This window comes from Ostrea edulis, chromosome 5, assembly GCF_947568905.1.
Source record: "Ostrea edulis chromosome 5, xbOstEdul1.1, whole genome shotgun sequence".
Lineage (NCBI taxonomy): Eukaryota > Metazoa > Mollusca > Bivalvia > Ostreida > Ostreidae > Ostrea > Ostrea edulis.
In genome coordinates, this window is record NC_079168.1 from 67897245 (window position 1) to 67917730 (window position 20486).

The 20486-nt window shown below is 36.1% G+C and overlaps 2 protein-coding genes across 2 annotated transcripts; both read left to right on the top strand.

The window, feature by feature from the left end:
- Positions 1 to 938: 938 nt before the first annotated feature.
- On the top strand, positions 939 to 6544 carry LOC130055002 (phospholipid scramblase 1-like). The gene is made up of 9 exons (XM_056166144.1): positions 939 to 942; positions 1309 to 1407; positions 3526 to 3603; positions 4214 to 4290; positions 4967 to 5097; positions 5181 to 5304; positions 5984 to 6086; positions 6181 to 6239; positions 6355 to 6544. Exons 1-9 carry the CDS (start codon positions 939 to 941, stop codon positions 6397 to 6399), a joined length of 720 nt encoding a protein of 239 aa, XP_056022119.1. The 3' UTR covers positions 6400 to 6544.
- Positions 6545 to 16503: 9959 nt separating this feature from the next.
- On the top strand, positions 16504 to 17373 carry LOC130055003 (uncharacterized). Its single transcript, XM_056166145.1, has one exon. It carries the CDS (start codon positions 16504 to 16506, stop codon positions 17371 to 17373), a length of 870 nt encoding a protein of 289 aa, XP_056022120.1.
- The last annotated feature ends 3113 nt before the right edge of the window (positions 17374 to 20486 follow it).

Consider the following 20486-nt stretch of genomic DNA (forward strand, 5'->3'; position numbering starts at 1 on the left):
AACCCCATGTTCCTCGTTGATATATCTAGCATATGGAACTTTCTAAGAGTCGTCTTTTTCGGTCCATCCACAAACAGAGGGGCGGAGTGGACCGAAAACCCTTGGCTTGCGAAGAAAAGAAGTTGAAGAGTAGACTAGTATTTATGGGGTCGGATACTTGAAGACTAGCTATACCTACTCTTATGATTTTAAAATCACATTATGCGATGAAATGGACAGTTGTGCTCAGCACTATAAAGCGTACCACTTCATTTCAAAATATTAATTACAAGTGTATCTATTCTTTAAGCACAATGATCGATATCAATTAGATTAGACCTAAATGTCAGATACGATGACAACAGGAACACTTTTCACCCTTTGGCGGCAAGAGCAACGCTTAACACGAGGTCAAAATGGAAACCCTGAATTCAAGTTTGGATTAAAATAAACTTAGCTTCTCATCGAGTATTCTGAATTTCGAACGCCAAGCAGCAGCTGTACTAAAATAGTTTAAGCTCTTTTTTCTCTGTATGACAACTTACATTCACCAATATATGGACCTGTTTAATCTTTGCTGTCCCTCTCAACGAAGGGACTGTAACCGGTAAGCGACCTTTCAACTTGAAATAAAAGCCTATACTTACCATAGAGTTATCACAAAAAAATTATACATGTAAAGGAATAAACGTCTAGACTGTTTGTATTATGGGAGGTAAATTTCTGCATAATCAGAAAAATAAAATAAAATTCTACTACTCTCTGGTTTTCCGTAAGCGTACCAAAAACATCCAGTTGCGAAATAAAAAAAAAAAAGGTGAAGTTTCGAAGGAGCAATATTACATGTAGCTTCGCCTTTTTCGCTCTCGTCCTCGAATTGTTGCTCCCTCATTGTAAACGAAGGAGCGATGGCATGATCAGCGTGGCCCAGATTGATAATCAAGTCATCCATCTCGGACATGCGTATGTCGCAACTTCCTCACGCATAGAAGTGAAGGGGCGAAAGAGCGAGAGTTCAAAGTTGCGAAGGTGAAGAAACTATATTAAATCGCACGTAGTTCACCCCGTCGCCTTCGCATTTTCCCTCCCTCGCCCTCACAACTTCTCATTTTCCCTCCCTCGCCCTCGCAACTTCGCATTTTCCCTCCCTCGCCCTCGCAACTTCGCACTTTCCTTCGTCGCTCACTCATTTTTGCTCCAATTTCGTTCCGCCTCATCTTCGTCCTGCAATGCGAAAAAGCAGTTGGTCTGATTAGAACACCATACAACATCCTTAAATCAACAGTACTTCTTCTACAGTCACACTGATGTTAAGTTTTGTAATTACAGGAGTGGAATGGATGAACCAGTCCGGTGGTAACACGGGGATGGATTATCTGGGAGCCCTGGACCAGATCATCGTGAAGCAGAGGATAGAGTTACTGGAAGGTGGGCACGACAGCGACACAGTCGGGGATCGTATTTAAGTTATACGATAGGTTTACTTCAATCTAATTAAAATTAGATGTTAGATCCGCTCGCGTACTCGCATATGCATGCGAGTACGCGAGCGGATCTAACATCTAATTTTATTTAGATTGGGTTTACTTCAAAATCTCGATTCTCGATGGAATGATAAGAAATTCGTGCAACAGAGGGCAGGATTTTCTTCACTCGTCATCACTGCTCTTTACAAAAGCCGATTAGGATCACTTTAAAAAATATTTGAGGTGTTATGACGCGAAAGAAAGACGTAATAACGCAAATGAAAGGCATTAAAACGAATGAAAAGGTGTTATTGTGCCTTAGAAAGGCATATTATAATGCGGAGTGAAAAGGCGTAATACCACCAAAATAAAATGCAGGCAAGATAGAGAACTCCTAGCACTATAGGGCTGTGGGGGTACCACATGGAGCCACCCGAGGGTGAAGCCACATTTCAAACCTCTCTAATGATTGAATACGGGGTGATCGAATGAAACGAAACTGATAAAGGGATAGAGAACAACAAAGTCAAACATATAGAACCCTTACTTAAAAGGGTTCATATAGGCCTGTAAGGGCAATTGAGCTTAACTGAAAGTACCTAGTTTTACATCATGTAGGTCATAATGAAGGTTAAATCGTTGAAGAGTCCAGAAAAGGAGTATGTGGGCATTTATTTCATTCAACGTAAACTGTTTATATATACATGTATATATATATATATATGTATCTTTCATTCGTATTATTACGCCTTCCCTCGCATTATAACACCTGAATCCGCGATAATACGCCTTTTTTTCGCGTTATTGTGCCTTTAATTTGCATTGATACACCTTCTTTCTTTGTTTTGCGTTAATATACCTTTGCTTCACGTTATTACGTATTTGCTTTGCGTTAATATACCTTTGCTTCACGTTATTACGCCTTTGCTTCGCGTTAATATACCTTTGCTTCACGTTAATATACCTTTGCTTCGCGTTAATATACCTTTGCTTCGCGTTATCACGCCTTTGCTTCACGTTAATATACATTTGCTTCGCGTTAATATACATTTGCTTCGCGTTATTACGCCTTTGCTTCGCGTTAATATACATTTGCTTCGCGTTATCACGCCTTTGTTTCGCGTTAATATACATTTGCTTCGCGTTATCACGCCTTTGCTTCGCGTTAATATACCTTTGCTTCGCGTTATTACGCCCTTATTTTGCGTTATACCGCCTTTGATCCGCATTACGGCTCTCGTAGTTCTCAACAATAAATTGAATGAATATTATTTTCATCAAAAACTAGTATGAAAATTGCTCTCGTTAATAACTTACTGGTAGTATTCACAGACTGTAGCTGTATTCGAACGGGAATTAAACACTTCCGCTGGTCAGAAAGATTTCCAGTAGAAATGACATTGCTGTGAATATAAAACATTTACATGTCCAATGTTTTTACCACTAGTAATGATTGTCATCTCCTGATGAATGCGATTGGTTGCGAACAATGAGAATATGAATTTTGATCAATATAATACGTTTAATTTTAACGACTGAGAGATGAAAATAGATAGATTTCGCTTTTGAAAATAAACGAGGGCATGAACTGCAATGCTTCAAAAATGATTTTTTTTTTCTCTTCATAATATATAATTGCTATAGTACGCAAATCAATTTTCCGATGATTGTCATTATATGCAATGTTCTGTTGGCAGCCTTGACCGATTTGTACTTACGATGTAAAGTTCTCTCTTTGACCGGTTTGTACTTACGGTGTAAAGTTCTCCCTCTCTCTTTTGACCGAAGGCCTCTGTGGCCGAGTGGTTAGAGCATCGTGCTCAAAATCACACAGCCTCTCACCTCTGTCGGTGCGGGTTTGAATCCCGCTCGCGCCGGTAAGTAAGAAAGTTTCCCAGTTTACTTTCGGAAGGTCAGTGGTCTCTTCCCAGGTACATCATATCTGGGTTCTCTCTTCCACCAATAAAAAACTGAGCGCCACCATATAACTGAAAAATTGTTGAGTGTGGCGGAAAACATCAATCAATCAATCTCTTTTGACCGATTTTGTACTTACAATGTAAAGTTCTCTCTTTGACAGTATTGACCGGTTTTGAGACGAGAAATAAATACGATGTCTTGAACAGCGTGGGACAGCAGTGCTTTTTTGCTCAAGAAGGTAACAGTTTCCTCTTACTCTAGGGTAAAACCAATCTAATGAAAATCAGATCCTAAAATACGCTCACAATCGCTACAATAGGAATCTTCTTACACAGAGTATACGCAATATATATATCAAAATAACAATTTAAACGAAGAATATTTCCTATATTCCTATTACACCGAGACTATTATAATTACTTTGATATATTACTTTTATGATAATAATTTACTATCATAATTACTTTGAGTAACCTCTGTTAAAGCTGCATTGCTAACTTGCTGAAATTGCTAAAAGCAAATAGGCATATTGCATGTACATGAGTGATCCGTGTAAAATGTTCCGACAATGAATACACTACTGAATGCATTTTTATTATGATTAACATGTTATCATTATTATTATTATTACACAAGTACAAATGCCGAGAGACTTGCGCAGAAGGTAGTTCTTAGCAATCTAAATCAAATCCTTTGATCCGCTCGCAAAACTCACAACGCAAGGGTAGCGAGTATGTGGATCGAACACCCAGATTTAATTAGATTGCGTTGTACATTATGGTTATATCTAGCAAGCCTTAATGCTGTGTGTTTGTATCTTTTCTTTTTAAATTTCTTTTCGTCTACAGAGTCAGACTTTTGTCACAGGCAATGTTGTGGACCCAACAGAGAATATGTAATGCATATTACGGATAATTCGGGTCAGGTAAGGTCTAAGCAAAACACAAACGAAACAAGGAATTTACTAGAGTATACTCGACTATATAGTATTCAAAAGAATTGAAGAAACTAGTCGAGTATACTCTTATCAACTTTCTGATATTTTTATCATATACATGTATATATATATATATGCATGCCAAAATTGTCATGCAGAGTATACAAAATTGAAAAGGAGACTGAAAACACACGTAAAAGTGCTAGGCATATTGACCGATGGTTTGTATTCAGTAGGTCTCCACACAGGTTCTCCAATGAAATGTCCTTTTTCTACGGAAAGTCCTCTGAGAGGATGTTGTAAAACCTGGGACTCACGAAAAATAAGAGTACATTGATTTTTCTACTGAAAATTTTGAAAAGAAAGAGCACTACTTAAGATAATTTGCTAGTTACGTTACACTTCCCACTCCTCTAAAAAGAAATCGGACCACACGCCCACTATATTTTGACATCTCTCAGCTCCCAATCCTATTTGCGTTTGTGGCTAAATATAGTGAAAATGTCATGGGGAACCGAGGGTACAATGTGCAGCCGGATATGAAATCAAAAACATGAACAAATACTTGCACGTGTACACTCACAGACGTGCGCACACACAGACAACCCATGTAGCGCGTTATATTCTGTGTACAGGAATTGATAATATATTTTCATGTTTTCAGGAAGTGATGAGGGTTCGTCATGACTTTGTCTGTTGTGTAGGATGTTGTTGGTGTGCCACCGACTCTTCCTGTGGATATGAAGTCCAAATCGAGGCTCCGGTCGGAAACATAATTGGTTACGCTAAACAACAGTGAGTTTAGTGCATCTTCTCATACGTAATATGAAATGATTCAAATTGATGAAAAAGCTACACATATTACTTTCGATTTGCAGAACTTCGAAATGGAAACCCCATGTTCGCGTTTTTGACGCTAACCGCCAGCCGATGTACGCCATACGGGGACCTTGTTGCTGGGGGTGTCAGACTATTTGCTGCACAGACGATATTGACTTCCCTGTAAGTTGATTGACCTCCCTGTAAGTTACTCCATTCATGATATTGACCTCCCTGTAAGTTATTCCATTCATGATATTGACCTCCCTGTAAGTTATTCCATTCAGGATATTAACTTCCTTGTAAGTTTAACTCTATCCATAATATTGACTTCCCTGTAAATAACTATATATCATATTGACTCTGATCAATGATATCGACTTCCCTGTAAGTTATCCCATTCATAATATTGACTCCATATATTTATGATATATTCAATATTATATACATTTATATTAGCTTCCCTGTAAAGAACTACATCTGTAATATTGACTCCGATCTATGATATTAACTTCCTTGTAAGCTACTCCATGTATATATAATATTATATACATATATATAATTTTAAATTCCTTGTAAATAACTACACATGGATATTGACTCCCATCTGTGATATTAACTTCCCTGTCAGTTACTACATGTGCGATATTGACTTCCCCGTTTGACAACCAGAAACAGAACCCTCATAGAAAAAAACAAAATAGTAGGCAATCTGGCACATGTTGACTTTAATCCTGTTCACGTACATACATGTACACATTTCCTGTTCACGTACATACATGTACACATTTCCTGTTCACGTACATACATGTACACATTTCCTGTTCACGTACATACATGTACACATTTTTATTCACGGCAGATCACAGACTTAACAGAGGAGAACATTTTAGGCCGGATGTTCAAACGCTGGGCCGGATGTGGACGAGAAATGTTCACCGATGCCGATACTTTTGGAGTCACGTGTATGTATTCATTTGATGTGTATGGGATTATAACACTGTCAAGCATTTTGCTATTTCAGAATCCCAGTAAACATTTTGTCTGTTTCATTGATAGTTCCCATGGATATGGCGGTTTCGAGCAAGGCGCTGCTGTTTGGCGCCATCTTCCTTGTGGTATCGTTTAAAACTTTCACAAAACTCCATCACATATTGAGAGTATACAATAATGAAAGTATAGTTTACATTCTCTGTAAAGGTGTGTTAACAGCCTTTATTGGTTTTATTTTAGGACTTTGTGTACTTTGAAAAAAATCAGAACAATAACAACAACTAATAAGGACTGGATGACCGCAATCAACACTGCAGGACTGCAATCAACACTGTAGGACCACAGTCAACACTGTAGGACAGCAGTCAACACTGCATATGTCAATTCTCTTGATTGAAACTAACATATAAAACATTCATCTACGATGTTATCATATCTTGACCTCTATATAAGCCCTCTCTATAGGTCAAAGGTCAGTTATGACAGAATGAAATTAATATAGTACATGAAAATATAACAAGATGATTGAAGAAGAAAAAAGTTTACAAATAAGAGAAAAAATGAAACAATTATAAAAAAAAAAAAAAAAAAAAAATGGAGGATATAACTATGTGTCAGTTAAGTTAAGAATATAACAATTCAATCATATAATATTTTGGATTGAATTGTTAACATCTATTCTATCGAATTGCTGCACTCAATAATTTAATTGTTGCTCTCCTCAAATTAATTGATGATATGAACACTTGAATTGATGCACGCTGTAATTTGATTGAAGGGAATCAAATTAAATTAATGCGCGCAGCAAATTCAATTACGGCACCCTTCAAGTTTCGGTCGGAGTGTTAAATCAACATAATCTCGATAATTGAAGATATTGTAACGTGTAGTGGTCACCCAGCCAAGTGCTGATCACGCTCGCCGTTGCTTAACTTGCGTGATCAAGAGAGAGATTCTACCACATCACCAGAAAAGCTAGCTCTCTAGCGAGGCAGTATAAGTTCCCTCTTATACTGTCCGCTACACTATCCTTAATTATTTGAAAATATCATCAATTCAATTATTGCACTCGCATCAATTCAATTGATCAGCATATCAATGTGATGAAATTGTTGCTCGCAAAATTTAATTTGGAGCTCTGTATAAATAATTTTATGATGTCTTTGATTCAGTTGAAGATATCCTTAATTATTTACAACTATGGAGTGCCAAATAAACGATAATTTGGGTTCCGGGTTGTTAAAACTTAGATACCTGTGTATATAATTATTGTCATCAAATTAATAGTAATAATTACTCTGTTGTTAATAACATTTGCCTTCAACATAGTACCCGGAACATTAAATATTACCATAATTTGAGTTCCGGATTACCAAAAATATAATTCATTGTCTGAGAATGATAGCAATTACTCTGCTGTTAAGAATTTTTCTTCAGCTATTGTTCCCGGAACGTTTTTTTTTTTTTTTATATAATTTTTTTTTTTTTTGTGGTCACATACAATACATCAGACACTTACACAAACATACCTTTCATACATGCTTCAATCTCCCTGTGGTTTAGGTTACTTGCTGTACAATAGTGAAAGTAATAATAGTAACAATAATACATGTACTAAAAATAATTACAAGTACAGGAACGTTTAATATAGCCATACCGGTTCCGCAGTGGAATGATCAGCCAAAAAACACAGATGGCCATCTAAAATTGTTTACGGGAAAACCCTTCTTCATGGAAGTCAATTTAGCCTTATATTTATGCATAGAATATATTATTTATATAAATTCTTGCAAAATACAGGTCCATGCCATATGCACAATATGTAATGCACATAGTATATCCCCCCCCAAACCCCGTATCAAATACGGACGTCTATTCAACAGGTATCGGAGATGTGCACTTACCGAAAATATTAGATTCTCTTTATTCTGATAAATCCACGAAACAAAATGATAAACTCCATTTGTATCTCGTTAGAACTTTACAACACGTTGTCATTCCATTATACAGACTGCGACATATAAAAGGAAATGTATAAACGAAAATATAGTTTTATTGTTTCTTTGGGAACCACATAATTATTTACGGTCTCTGTATGTCGATATTCATTGATTGAACAGGAGAGAGAGAGAGAGAGAGAGAGAGAGAGAGAGAGACTGTCTTACTTCGATGTACAATATATCATTTCACGGAAGGAAAGAAAATCGATCACTGATATAATGGTAAGCTTACAAGCATTAAAAAATTCCAACTATTTAAAAATTTGTGATTGACAATATATTAAAAACTTACAGAAGTTGATGCTTATAATTGAATTCATTACAAATTTAAAAAAAAAACAATATCAGTTTAAGCTGTGCATGTAGAAAATACTGACTTTGTATGTTAGAATAACGGATAAAAGTAAATTGTCAAAAAAGTGGGGAGAGCAGACCAGCCCAGCCTCCCTGCCCACCCAACCCCCTGTATACGTGCCTGAAACAACATACCAATTCGTGTTGAAAGAAAGGTGCATACCTGCATTTCATTAAATTCCAAAGGAGCTCGAATTTATGTCTCCCACTATTAATTATTTTGTATGCAAGATTCGTTCCCGAATTTAGAATCATGCTTTCAGTCAGAGCAGAAATGAATTCATTTTGAAGTACATCTAGTTTGAATGCAAATGTGGGGTTCCTTCTTTAAATTTCATCAGACTCATTAGAACCCCCTCCCCCAAACTATGCAGCTTTGGTTTTATTGATATCTAAATCGGCATATGAATCCGGATATAAATTATGTTTTTTCGTGATCATATAGATATCGATACTAGAAAATGTTTATACTCTTGCCTTTTGCATATCCTACTAATACATTACAGTAGAGTGACACTGTATCATATCAAATAAAACCTCAACACGAATTTTACTGATTTACAAACTGAATAAAAACATCTTATCGAATACATTTGAATTTGACGGTCTATTTTCAAAATATATCCATTGCGCCAGATCTACGAAATGAAAATAATCATTATGGCATGTTACAGAAACGTTAAAACACACATATGCTATAGTCCTGCAATGCATGCATGCGATTTTTCTGAATACATGTATTTATGTATTCGTGAATGAAGTTCCTACGCTTAAAACTATCTTGGCCTTTATGCATTTTGTTTTGTGATTTTGGTTTACCATTCCCTACACTGTGTAAATGAAGGAAAACTTGGTAAAGGGTGCCATTCTACACCATAACATTAGTACGCATGCATGTGTTGAAAAGCAAAATGTACATGTAATAACCAGACATGTATCGTCATTTTTCATGGGGGTGGGGGTGTACAACAGGAAAGGAAAAAAATGGAAAATTGGATTCTTCAAAATTTCTTGCCATTCAAACTAATAATTAAAAAAGATGAACGAAAACAGCAATAAAATAAAACAAAACACCCAAACAAACGAAGATGTTTTGTCCGATGTTCAAAGTCCTAATGTAGGGGTGAAGGGTTAAAAGAGTCTTTTACTTTGACTGCCTCAATAATTTCCCCCTACACTTCATTTTCTTCCATCGTTGGGGGTGGGATGGGGTGGTTAGAGTCCTCTAGCATGAGTGCCTCATAATATCTTAATTTTCTTAACTGGTGGTGGTGTGTGTTTTCTACTATCATATCAGGACTTTCAAGCTGGGGTCAAGTTTGGGGGGGGGGGGGGTGTCACCCAATATATTTTTTACTTGGCATTACAAAATAACGGCCTCTCACTTCTGTCGGCGCGGGTTCGAAACCCGCTCGCGCCGGTAAGTGAGAAAGTTTCCCAGTTTACTTTCGGAAGATCGGTGGTCTCTTCCCTGGTACATTGTATCTGGTTTCTCTCTTCCACCAACAAAAACTGGGCGCCACCAGATAACTGACAAATTGTTGAGTGTGGCGGAAAACATCAAAAAACAAACAAACAAAATAACAAAAAAAAAATGGATATTGTTATCAAAGGTGGGGGACAGACACTATTGTCCCCTCCCCTTGATTCTATGTACCTTTGTACTTGACCTTTGTATTTGGAAGAGGGCCTACATAGGCTATGCCTGTTGCCCAATCCTGTTGAGTTTCTCAATAAAATATGTTTAAATAAAAAAAAATTCGATGTGCTTGATAACTACGCATATGATAAACTCAATTATTACATTTTGCATTACTACAATTTGCGTCGAGTCAGGGCCGTAAATTAACCTTCAATTTGAAGGAGGCAGGAAATTAGGCCCAGGCCCCCAGACGCTGAGCACATTTTGTGCACACTGAACACGTTTCGTGCAAAATCCTTGATTCTAGGGCCTTCTAAGATGTTATTTGACTAACTCATTCTAAAAGAAAGATTTGGAATGCTTTTTAAGGGAGGTATCATGTTCTTAGTTATTGGAAACAACATAAATTCTAATAAACTTTAAATTTTAATTTTTTTTGGCTCAAAAGTTGGAGGAGGCAGCTGCCTCCTCCGCCTCCATGTAATTTACGGCCCTGCGAGTTCAACGCAGAATGTAATAAAGCAAAATGGCACAGATATATAAGATCTATTGAGCGCGGAATTTGCATAAAATGAAGTAATTGAAAATAACATTATTTAAAGATATGTTTAATTTTTAATTATTGCGTGCTTTAAATGAATCAAATAAATCTGTATTATCAATTAATGAGAGCAATATTGAGTTACTGTTCTCTTATATTGAATTAAAGATATCATTTGTCTTAATAAGAGCGCGATTATTATAAGATCATCGTTTGAATCCCCCCCCCCCTCTCTCTCTCTCTCTCATCCCATACATTCGTGCAGTGTTGTATATGCAAATTATCTATGAACAAACAATTTATGTACCTAAATGATTTCCTGATTTATAAATCTGTAATACTCTGACAAGTTAATCATATGGTATAAGGATTCATGCACAATACAGGGTAAATATTTTACTCTGATACTTCCCCTGATTGAAGATAGCTGATCGGCACGGGCTAAGTGTGTCGCAGTCTGTACAATGGTCAATGTTGTTTACTGTTGGAATACAAATGGAGTGTATCGTTTTGTTTCATGGATTATGCTAATAAAGGGAGTTTTACTACTACTTTGAGTATTTTCGACAAGTGTACACGTCCATCTCCGGTCCTTTACAGATATTGCGAGTAGACCCAGGTAAATAGTCGTCCGCATTCGATGCTTTTTCATGGCGAGCATACATGACCATGTCTTTTTTATTCGTACAGTAGCATTTATGTATTTGCATTTTGCTTGAAGTAATTGTGAATGGTATAAATTTTATACCCTTTGCTTATTCCATTTCATCAATAGATCTAGATAATAGATAAAACATTTCTCCGCGTTTTTGTATAGTTTTGATATTTATTGCAAATGTACGGACATTCACGTAATGAAAACACATTCTATATTTATTCATCCAAAGATTTTAGAATGATTTACTACTGTACGATATGTTTATTGTAATTTTCAGTCCTGCATGGTGTTTCAAAACGTGATTTCATTATCAGTATCGGAGATGTACGTGTTACCTGTCGAAGCTGCCCGCACAGGTAAATCCAAGACACTGATGTGAAGTGAAGCGTAGCAAAACTCGTCCCCTTATATACTGCAATTTGACTAATCTTACCCTTATATAAAAAGTCTTTTATCGTTTTATATACCATGCGAACCCTGATACATATAACAATAGAATATCCAACTAATATGGCGGATTAGCAAAGAAATATGGCGGACATATAGAATTATACTATATTTATTAATTCATGTCAGCTTTAATGTACTACATGGTATGGAGAGGAAAGCATGAGCAGGAAAATAGACAATATGAACTCTGATAAACTACATTGGAGAAGTGTTCACAAGCTATTTAACACCCTCCACCCCTCTTAGATCCACTATAACTTCAGGAAAACAATTGGATCCCCATGTCTCTACAATATGTACATCTGCAAATGGCATTGAAGTGTTTTAAAAAGTTTCCAGTCCATCGGATAAGCCATATACGAGGAGAAGCGTTCACAAGCTATTTTAACATCCTCCACCCCTCTTGGATCAAGTATAACTTTAAGAAATGTCCTCCTGTAACAACAATATGCAGATCTGCAAATGACATAAAGCATCGTACAAAGTTTCAAATCAATCAGATAAACCACATAGGAGGAGGGGTGCTCACAGGCTATTTTAACATCCTCCACCCCTCTTTTAATTTAGATCCACTATAACTTTTAGGAAAATAATTGGATCCTCCTGTCCCGACAATATGCATATTTACAAAGGCAATGAAGCATTGTACAAAGTTTCATATCTATCAGATAAGGTGGCAGGGGACAGTTCCTTTGGTTTTGAAACAAGTGAATAGGGGGTATACACCAAAGTCAGATTATGACAGACTAATGAAAAATCATATTTTCCTTTTATGTCAATACTTGTATATCATATTAGTGTAGTTAATAAATTATGACCCTAAATTACATGTAATCTATAAATACTGGTGCTGGTGCACAAAACATGCTCTGAGCAGGTTCCCCTTTTTTGCTTTGATTTTCCCTCATTTGGGCTAATCTGCACCACCCCCACACCATCACAGTATCAAACATGGGGATTTAGACACTGTGCACAATCAAGAACCCTATCTGCCCTTCTCAAAAATCTACCTCGCATATGGGGCCATCCACCTATATATGAACATATATATTATGATCGGTGATATGACATTTTTAAAAACGGTTTCTATGCGAGATTTGTGTATTCCATTGAAATATATAAACTCTGAAGTTACATATTTTATCAAAAATACGTCCGAAATACCCAAGGAATTGAACATTTAAAAATACAAGAAGGGGGGTACCGGAAGTCCTGTCCACAAGCACCTGTGGACATGACACCTACATGTTGTATATTAACATTTTTATGAAGCACTCAGCTACATTTGACATGCATCCTAAAATCATTGTATACATTTTTACACATGTAATATCACTTCAAATATGGGGTATTTCCATTTTTTTTAAAAAGTTGACCCGGGCCTATAGTGCGAAACTGTCCCCTGCTACCTAAGCCATATAGGAGAAGTGTTCAGGTATCGCACCGGTAATTATTTTCACTAGATATTACTATAGAGGAAAAAAATTCATTAAAAATCAGTTTACAGAATTGATGCCGAATAACGCAGTCAGAAACGTTCTATGTTACCTATCTCGTCTGCCGACACCAGAAAAACACCACCCTACGCGGCATTTTCGAAAATAAATTACCCTCAAATCCACGTGTTTTTCACACGTGTGTAAACAGCCGGAATACACCTCAGAAAGTAGCCTCAGCTACCAACAGCAAATAGTTCCTTTGTATACACCTGGTTATTTCTACAAATTACACAAAATTTCCTAATCAGGGGTGCAAAAATTAAGAGAAAAGAAAAAGAGGAAATGAGAAAAATCGCGCAAGGAAAAAAATATTTCTTTAAATATATGGAACTACAATTTTGATTGGACAATTACCGGTGTGATACCTTCGCAAGGGTATCGGACAACTAATTGAATGATAACTCACCGCCTAAGTAAAACTCACCGACGCGACAAGTCGAAGAAAGACAACTCATGGATGACGACAACTCAAGAAAAAAAGATTTGAACACTTTTCATTGTTTTGTTGTAGTTCATCAATGTCACCCGATACACAGGGGCTCGGTTGTCAGATATTGAAGTTTTGTATTATTTGTTCCCGAATAATAAATTGAAGTTTTGCATGATTTGTGTCCGAATAATAAATTATATAAATAAAATCCACCACCAAAATCCACTTTTTTGGAGGTTTTAAAAAAGGTGTATCATGTGTACATTAAAAAAATTTAATGTACACATGATACACCTTTTTTAAAACCTCCAAAAAAGTGGATTTTGGTGGTGGATTTTATTTATATAATTTATTATTCGGACACAAATCATGCAAAACTTCAATTTATTATTCGGGAACAAATAATACAAAACTTCAATATCTGACAACCGAGCCCCTGTGACCCGATACACACTTCAACTGTCATTACAAAAGTATCAACCATGGCAAACTGGCAACCCCGTTACTCCATATGGACCCCGCACAATATTTTTAGAAGGGTGACATAGACCTTTTCGTGTATTGTCGATATATCGCACCCCGACACTTACAAATGTATTCCCTCTCTCAAAGGAGATTTAGAACAGCCCAGAACGGATATAGTTTGAAGTTCCATCGTGCGTGGTGAAGAGATCGATCTTTTCTGCAAGAAGGATTTTTAATATTTATCTAGGAATGGTATATATACAAAGCTAGGAAATTACAAGAAACAAAAAAGAATTATACTATTGTATCTTCACTTTCTTCAAGGGTAGAAAGTATTCTCTTTAGAGAAGTCGAGAGGCATAGCCTCATCAACCATGAAGGCTTTGCCTCTCGACTTCTCTAAAGAGAATTGGGTAGAAAGTTGAAACTATTTAAAATGCATTTAGGGTTTGGCACATAATATTTCTTATTGAAACATTGAATATTATATTAAATGAGGTAATAAGATACATAGACAAAATTATCATTGCTGTATTTTTTTCCGTAGTTTGGATGAGTGTCGATAAATTGTCTTATCTACTTTAGGAATTGTCGTATCGATGAGTCGTCGTATCGATGAACTTTTTCGATGAGTTGTCATAGATCCGTTCACAAGATTTTGTGACAGACAGACGGACGGACAGAAAATACAAAAACTATGTCTCCCCCTGGAGATACACGACAAAGATTGGTGAACAACGTCTTTAAAAATATCCTTCACCATCGCGGACTCTCAAAAATTTGGTAAAATAATTCCTGTAATCCAAACTGGCTAAAATCAAATGTAAAACTTACTTTACTCGATCAATTTAAACAAAAATGGAATTCCGTCTTTCAAATTTCATTTTAAAAATACGAATTATAGAATGTACAAGGTTGAACTAAAATTTGAAAAATATCTAAATATCCTTCTTTATTTCCGTGAGCCACGGACTCATTGGATATACATAAATACAATTATACAAACAAACCGAAATGGAATTGTGGAAAGTGAGAAGACAACAATAATGTGACGACGATGTACAAGGTCACGTGACAAGGTGTAACAACTGCTATCACACCATATGAGAGTTTCGTAGCTTAGTTGCATACTGTAAAAAAAAAAAAAATTCAAAATTAATCATTTCTTTGGTATGTTTAACACTGAGTAGTTTAATCAGTTTGTAAACACTGGGTTTTGTATAATAGAATTTCTTAACATATTTTTTCTCAAGTCATTATATAGAGGGCATTTTGAAATAAAGTGGAACTCATCCTCTACATCATTTAGCTCACAAACAGTACATAACCGTCGTTCTCTGACTATATTATTATGTCTTCAAACTTCAACATTCAATTTATGAGATGAAGTTCTAAAACGAGTAATAAAATATGTTTGAACTGGTATAATCACCATTTACCTATCGAAAGTGGACGCTGGCGAAATGAACCCAAACAAACAAGACTTTGTAACAAATTATGCGTGTAAAATTGGTGATGAATTTAATTGCAAGTCTCTGACTGATGTAAGGAAACAATATTTATCACCAAAAAAAAAATACGCTTTAAAAATATTATCACATTTAAAGATATAATAAATTCAAACAAGCAATCTTCTCTCCGAAAATTGCATGCGCTTCTTTAAATAAGAAATAATAAAACGTGCTTACCAACACCATGACAACTCGAATCTTAAAATTGCAATATGTACTCTATCTTCATAATCACGCATGCTTTAAAACACTTAACGATTTGTTACCATCACTTTTATGTAAAATCATACAACTGTGATGAGATAAATCATAAATAAAAACCAGTTCCGTTCATAGAATAGGTAAAGCTTGCAAGCCCCATGTCTTTCGGTTTCTCCCATGAACGTCTACTCACCAAAAACAACATCTCATCACGACGGGGGTGATACCCCAAGCTACCTGTACCACCTTGGTTCCCCAATTATCAAATTAATCTCGTCAATACCCAATTACAGGTGTCGGAACTCCAACTGAAACAACTTACCCGCCGGATGAAGTATAATGAGAGTGTGATTGTGTTAAAGGACTATGGAGATAATTGTGCCGGACACGGAGTGATATACCGTACAATGAAAACACTTAGTGAGTGCAATTCTGTCGCTGTGGGGGAGAAGTGAGGAGGAGGGCGACAGGAGGTAGCGACCATGTCAACCACCAGGTATATATATATATATATACCGGACAGCCCAGTCCACATCGTCAATCTGATTTTGGCAAAGCTAGCATCAAATTCTTCATAGATCAACCATTGGAAACTTTCTTCAGCACCTTGTTCCGACTGTACGTACCTCAGCTTCAGAATGGAAGACAAGTTTCTTTACCCTGGCAGCAGACGCATCCCACAGAGCTACCGGGAGTTCTATAGTATATATCAGACGGACATGCAGCAACAGGATCCCTCCACTCAAACCTACAGTACACCTCCCGCCATCACTTTCCAAGGAGACCAGTCAAACAGTTCATCCCAGTCACAGACCAACGAAACAGCCACACAGCCCTCATCTTCCCATTTCTTCAACCAAAGGCAGACCATTCCCATTTTCAGCCAACTCCAGGATGTCCTTGTGGAGGAATGTCTTCAAACAAGCATTCCTTCCACTATGATCCAGACTATGACAGAAGACTACAACAACAATGCACACAGTGTCTCTTATCAGCAAAACAAAAGTTATCCAGCAACACAGTCCAACTACACAGCCTGCTCTCAGCCTCAGTCTCAGAAATCCCCTACCAATTCTCACTTACACGTTTTTAGAAAAAGTGCCTCCTCTGAACAGGAAATGGATTCCGAGATTAACATTGAATCCAGTCTATTATTCCAAGGAGACAATGGTGTTGACCTGCTCAAACAGGCCACCTACTTAAGTGGAATCACTGCGGAAGATGTTGCTGCTTTCCTTAACGACACATCGTCTCCTAGTGTTTCTCCTGAAGCCTACCCACCTGCTACTGCTTTAGCCCCAGTGCACCATGAGTTGGATACCGCTCTATTTGAAACGGCCTTTACTTCTACAAACTTGTCCCATTCAAGCCTTAGTGACGTTAGCCCTATTAGAGGAGAGGAAAACATGGCAACACCAGAGGGCATTCATCAAAGTAATCCCCTCAAAAGAATAAGAGAAGACGAGAAGAACACAGGAAGCAAGAGAGGAAGAATGGATTCTATTTGATATTCAACACTAATCTCATTCCTGTTACATACAACTTGTACATTATCTAGGTATGTCTGTTCATCCTTCTGTTAATCTCATTCCTGTTACATACAAATTCTACATTATCTAGGTATGTCTGTCCATCCTTCTGTTTCTATAGGTTAACTTGTACATTATCTAGGTATGTCTGTCCATCCTTCTGTTTCTATAGGTTAACTTGTACATTATCTAGGTATGTCTGTCCATCCTTCTGTTTCTATAGGTTATCTTGCATTACATCTACTAAAATATTTCAAATGTGCCATATGTAAAATAATCCACAATTATTCAAAATTTGTATTATGTATTTAAACCACTGTTGTCATTTTTCAGTATAAAATAAATTTTTAAAAAATGTATCAGTCAACTATTTCATTGATATATCTAAAATGTGTGTAGGTACATCTTCGTTAGCCAAGGCTTCACAATCGTTTTGGTAGTCGACTAATAATTTTGGACTTAATTATTACCGTTGACCTTTATGTCATGTTTTACAATAGTTATGAAACACATCTATAAATCGATACTAAAGCTACGTTGGTGTTTCTGGGAATAACATTGTGTCATCTGCATAGAGTGTAACAAATAACATTAAATAAACATTTAAATAAGCGATGATTAAAAATCGCTTTAAAATCCGAAATTCTATGATTTTTTGCTACTTCATTCATCATCATTATCCAGGTAAATTTTCCCCTTAGGTGGACCCTTAAATAATTAGATGTTTGGAGGAGTCGATGTTCTGGGAACACTGTAAGTTAAAGGCAATCGTAACAACTCGGCTATTTCCGTAACCGACAAATGGCCGAGTTGTTACGATTGGTGATTTGCCGATTCTTCCATCGTTTGTTTACGAGGTTATTTGTCGGTTACGGAAATGGCCGAGTTGTTACGATTGAGTTAAAGGAAGAACCATCTATAAATGGTCTATTAAAAACACATCCTAACTATTGTTATCAAAACACCTTAGCATATTTGACAATGACAATATCTTTATTCTGATTTACAGTGTAGAGAAATAAACAAAGTGAACGTAATATAGATGTTCATGTAAGTCATGGGATAAAGGCACATTTTAAAAGAGAGAGAGAAAAAAAACCAACACACTAGAACACAGTGTTGTCAGTGGGTGGATTGATTAACCTGGAGAACTCTCTCAGAAATGATCTTGATAAATTTACTTAAATAGATTAATTTACTTCTGTTTTGTGTATTAAAAAGTTGTTCAAATTTAAAGATATTCGGGTTTTTATAGTAATAGCTTGCTATGAGTAATGCCCTTGGTTGTTTTATAAAATTATCATTACAATTGAACAGATAATGAAATTCATCCCCTATCTCTTTCATATTACATAATTGACATAGTCTATTTTCTCTGGGTTGACCACACCATCTACTTGTTTCTATAGGTAGTGTAGTATTACATGTGTTAGAAGATACCAGTCCACAGAAAAATCAAAACACTAGGTGCTAGACCTTTAGATAGATACAGTAAGAAGTATCTCAGATACTGCCTCGTCATATAGGAACAACTTTCAATGTTTCCTTATTCACCTCTTTTCATTTTCTGATCAATTATTGGGATATTTCTCCGACGTCAGATAGGTGATGACACCTATCGTTCGAGATGGAATGAAAAAAAAAAAATCCACCAAATATAGCGGTTCACATATTGAAACCCAGGCCGGTGTAGAGGCAAATTTTGACTCCCATAGAATAATGACCGGGGGTCATTTTTCGGCGTCGAAAAGTGACCCCCGGTCATTATTCGACGTCGAATAATGACCCCTTTTGCCCGTAGAAAAAATGTCTTTTCCAAAAAATCAGTCCATTTCACGTTTAGAAAAATGACCCCCGTAGAATAATGACCCCTTGTAAATTTTAGTAAGGATTATTTCTCTGGTAATGCCTAAGTCCAACATTGTCATATTATAAGTAAATCTATCATTCATATGAAACGTAACCAGATTAAAACATATTAGGAATTGTAATTTTGTTTCAAAAATAAGAATTTACTTGTTTTAACAAAATAGTGACTCGTACCAAATAAAGTGTCTAGTCACAACGAGTTATATTCGTTATTACGATTAAATACATGCATATTTATATCGAGATACATGCAATCGTCTTGCCATAAAGGGAATATGGAATATGGGTTCAGGCGTGGAAGGGGCTCTATAGTTATATTTGTAAACATGCATTAGTTTATTCTACACTTAGGACCATAACATGCAAACAGAGTGCATAATTGATTTGATATACACAGAGTAGCTACTACGTTACCATAATTGTGAAATCCTTGTCCCCATGTGTTATTAAGGTTAGAGTGTTATGCTAACCCATTCAGAATTGCATATAGTCAATGTAGCTATAAATATCTTACAAAGAATATGGAGAATGATATCAAATGTCAGACTTTGCAGACAAATACTCGTCAAGACTTTGCTTAAGAATGCAGACAAATACTCGTCAAGACTTTGCTTAAGAATGCAGACAAATACTCGTCAAAAACATTCCTTATCAAACTTGAATTGTTAATGTTGTTATGAATATACATGCATAACATAGAGCTACATGTAGCCTGTTTTGGATTTTCTCCGAGACTATTCTTAGCGGTTTATACATATGGAAGATCGACTTATCCTATCTCATTCACACTTGCTTGGCTGATGTGATTGTGGATATATGGCACATCTTATGATACCATTATGGCATGAAATTATGTAATGTTATTTGTAATAAATATATAATATACAGAATAGTAGGTTATCATATAATTTTGTATCGTACAATATCGTATCATATCACATTGTAAACATATATTCTGATGTTATATTGATACATATGATGTTATTCCATTTACAGTAATCATATTATGATATTGAATCATATGCTGTGATATAGTACTATGATATGAATCGAAAAGCAAAATGTCTATCATATAAGAAATGAAGAATGAAGTGCAATTGCTCTGATGGTATATTCTACGATGCACTTAACACGCATGATAGGGAATTTGTCTGCAGAGCAATCGCACTTCATAATGTCATGCTCAACGATAAAACATTTATTGAATTGACATATTTGCTTCG

Coding starts and splice junctions, on each gene's coding strand:
- LOC130055003 (XM_056166145.1), top strand. CDS start 16,504: ATGGAAGACAAGTTTCTTTACCCTGGCAGCAGACGCATCCCACAGAGC.
- LOC130055002 (XM_056166144.1), top strand. Junction 3,604..4,213: donor GTGCTTTTTTGCTCAAGAAG/GTAACAGTTTCC, acceptor TTTCGTCTACAG/AGTCAGACTTTTGTCACAGG. Junction 6,087..6,180: donor CGATACTTTTGGAGTCACGT/GTATGTATTCAT, acceptor TTTCATTGATAG/TTCCCATGGATATGGCGGTT.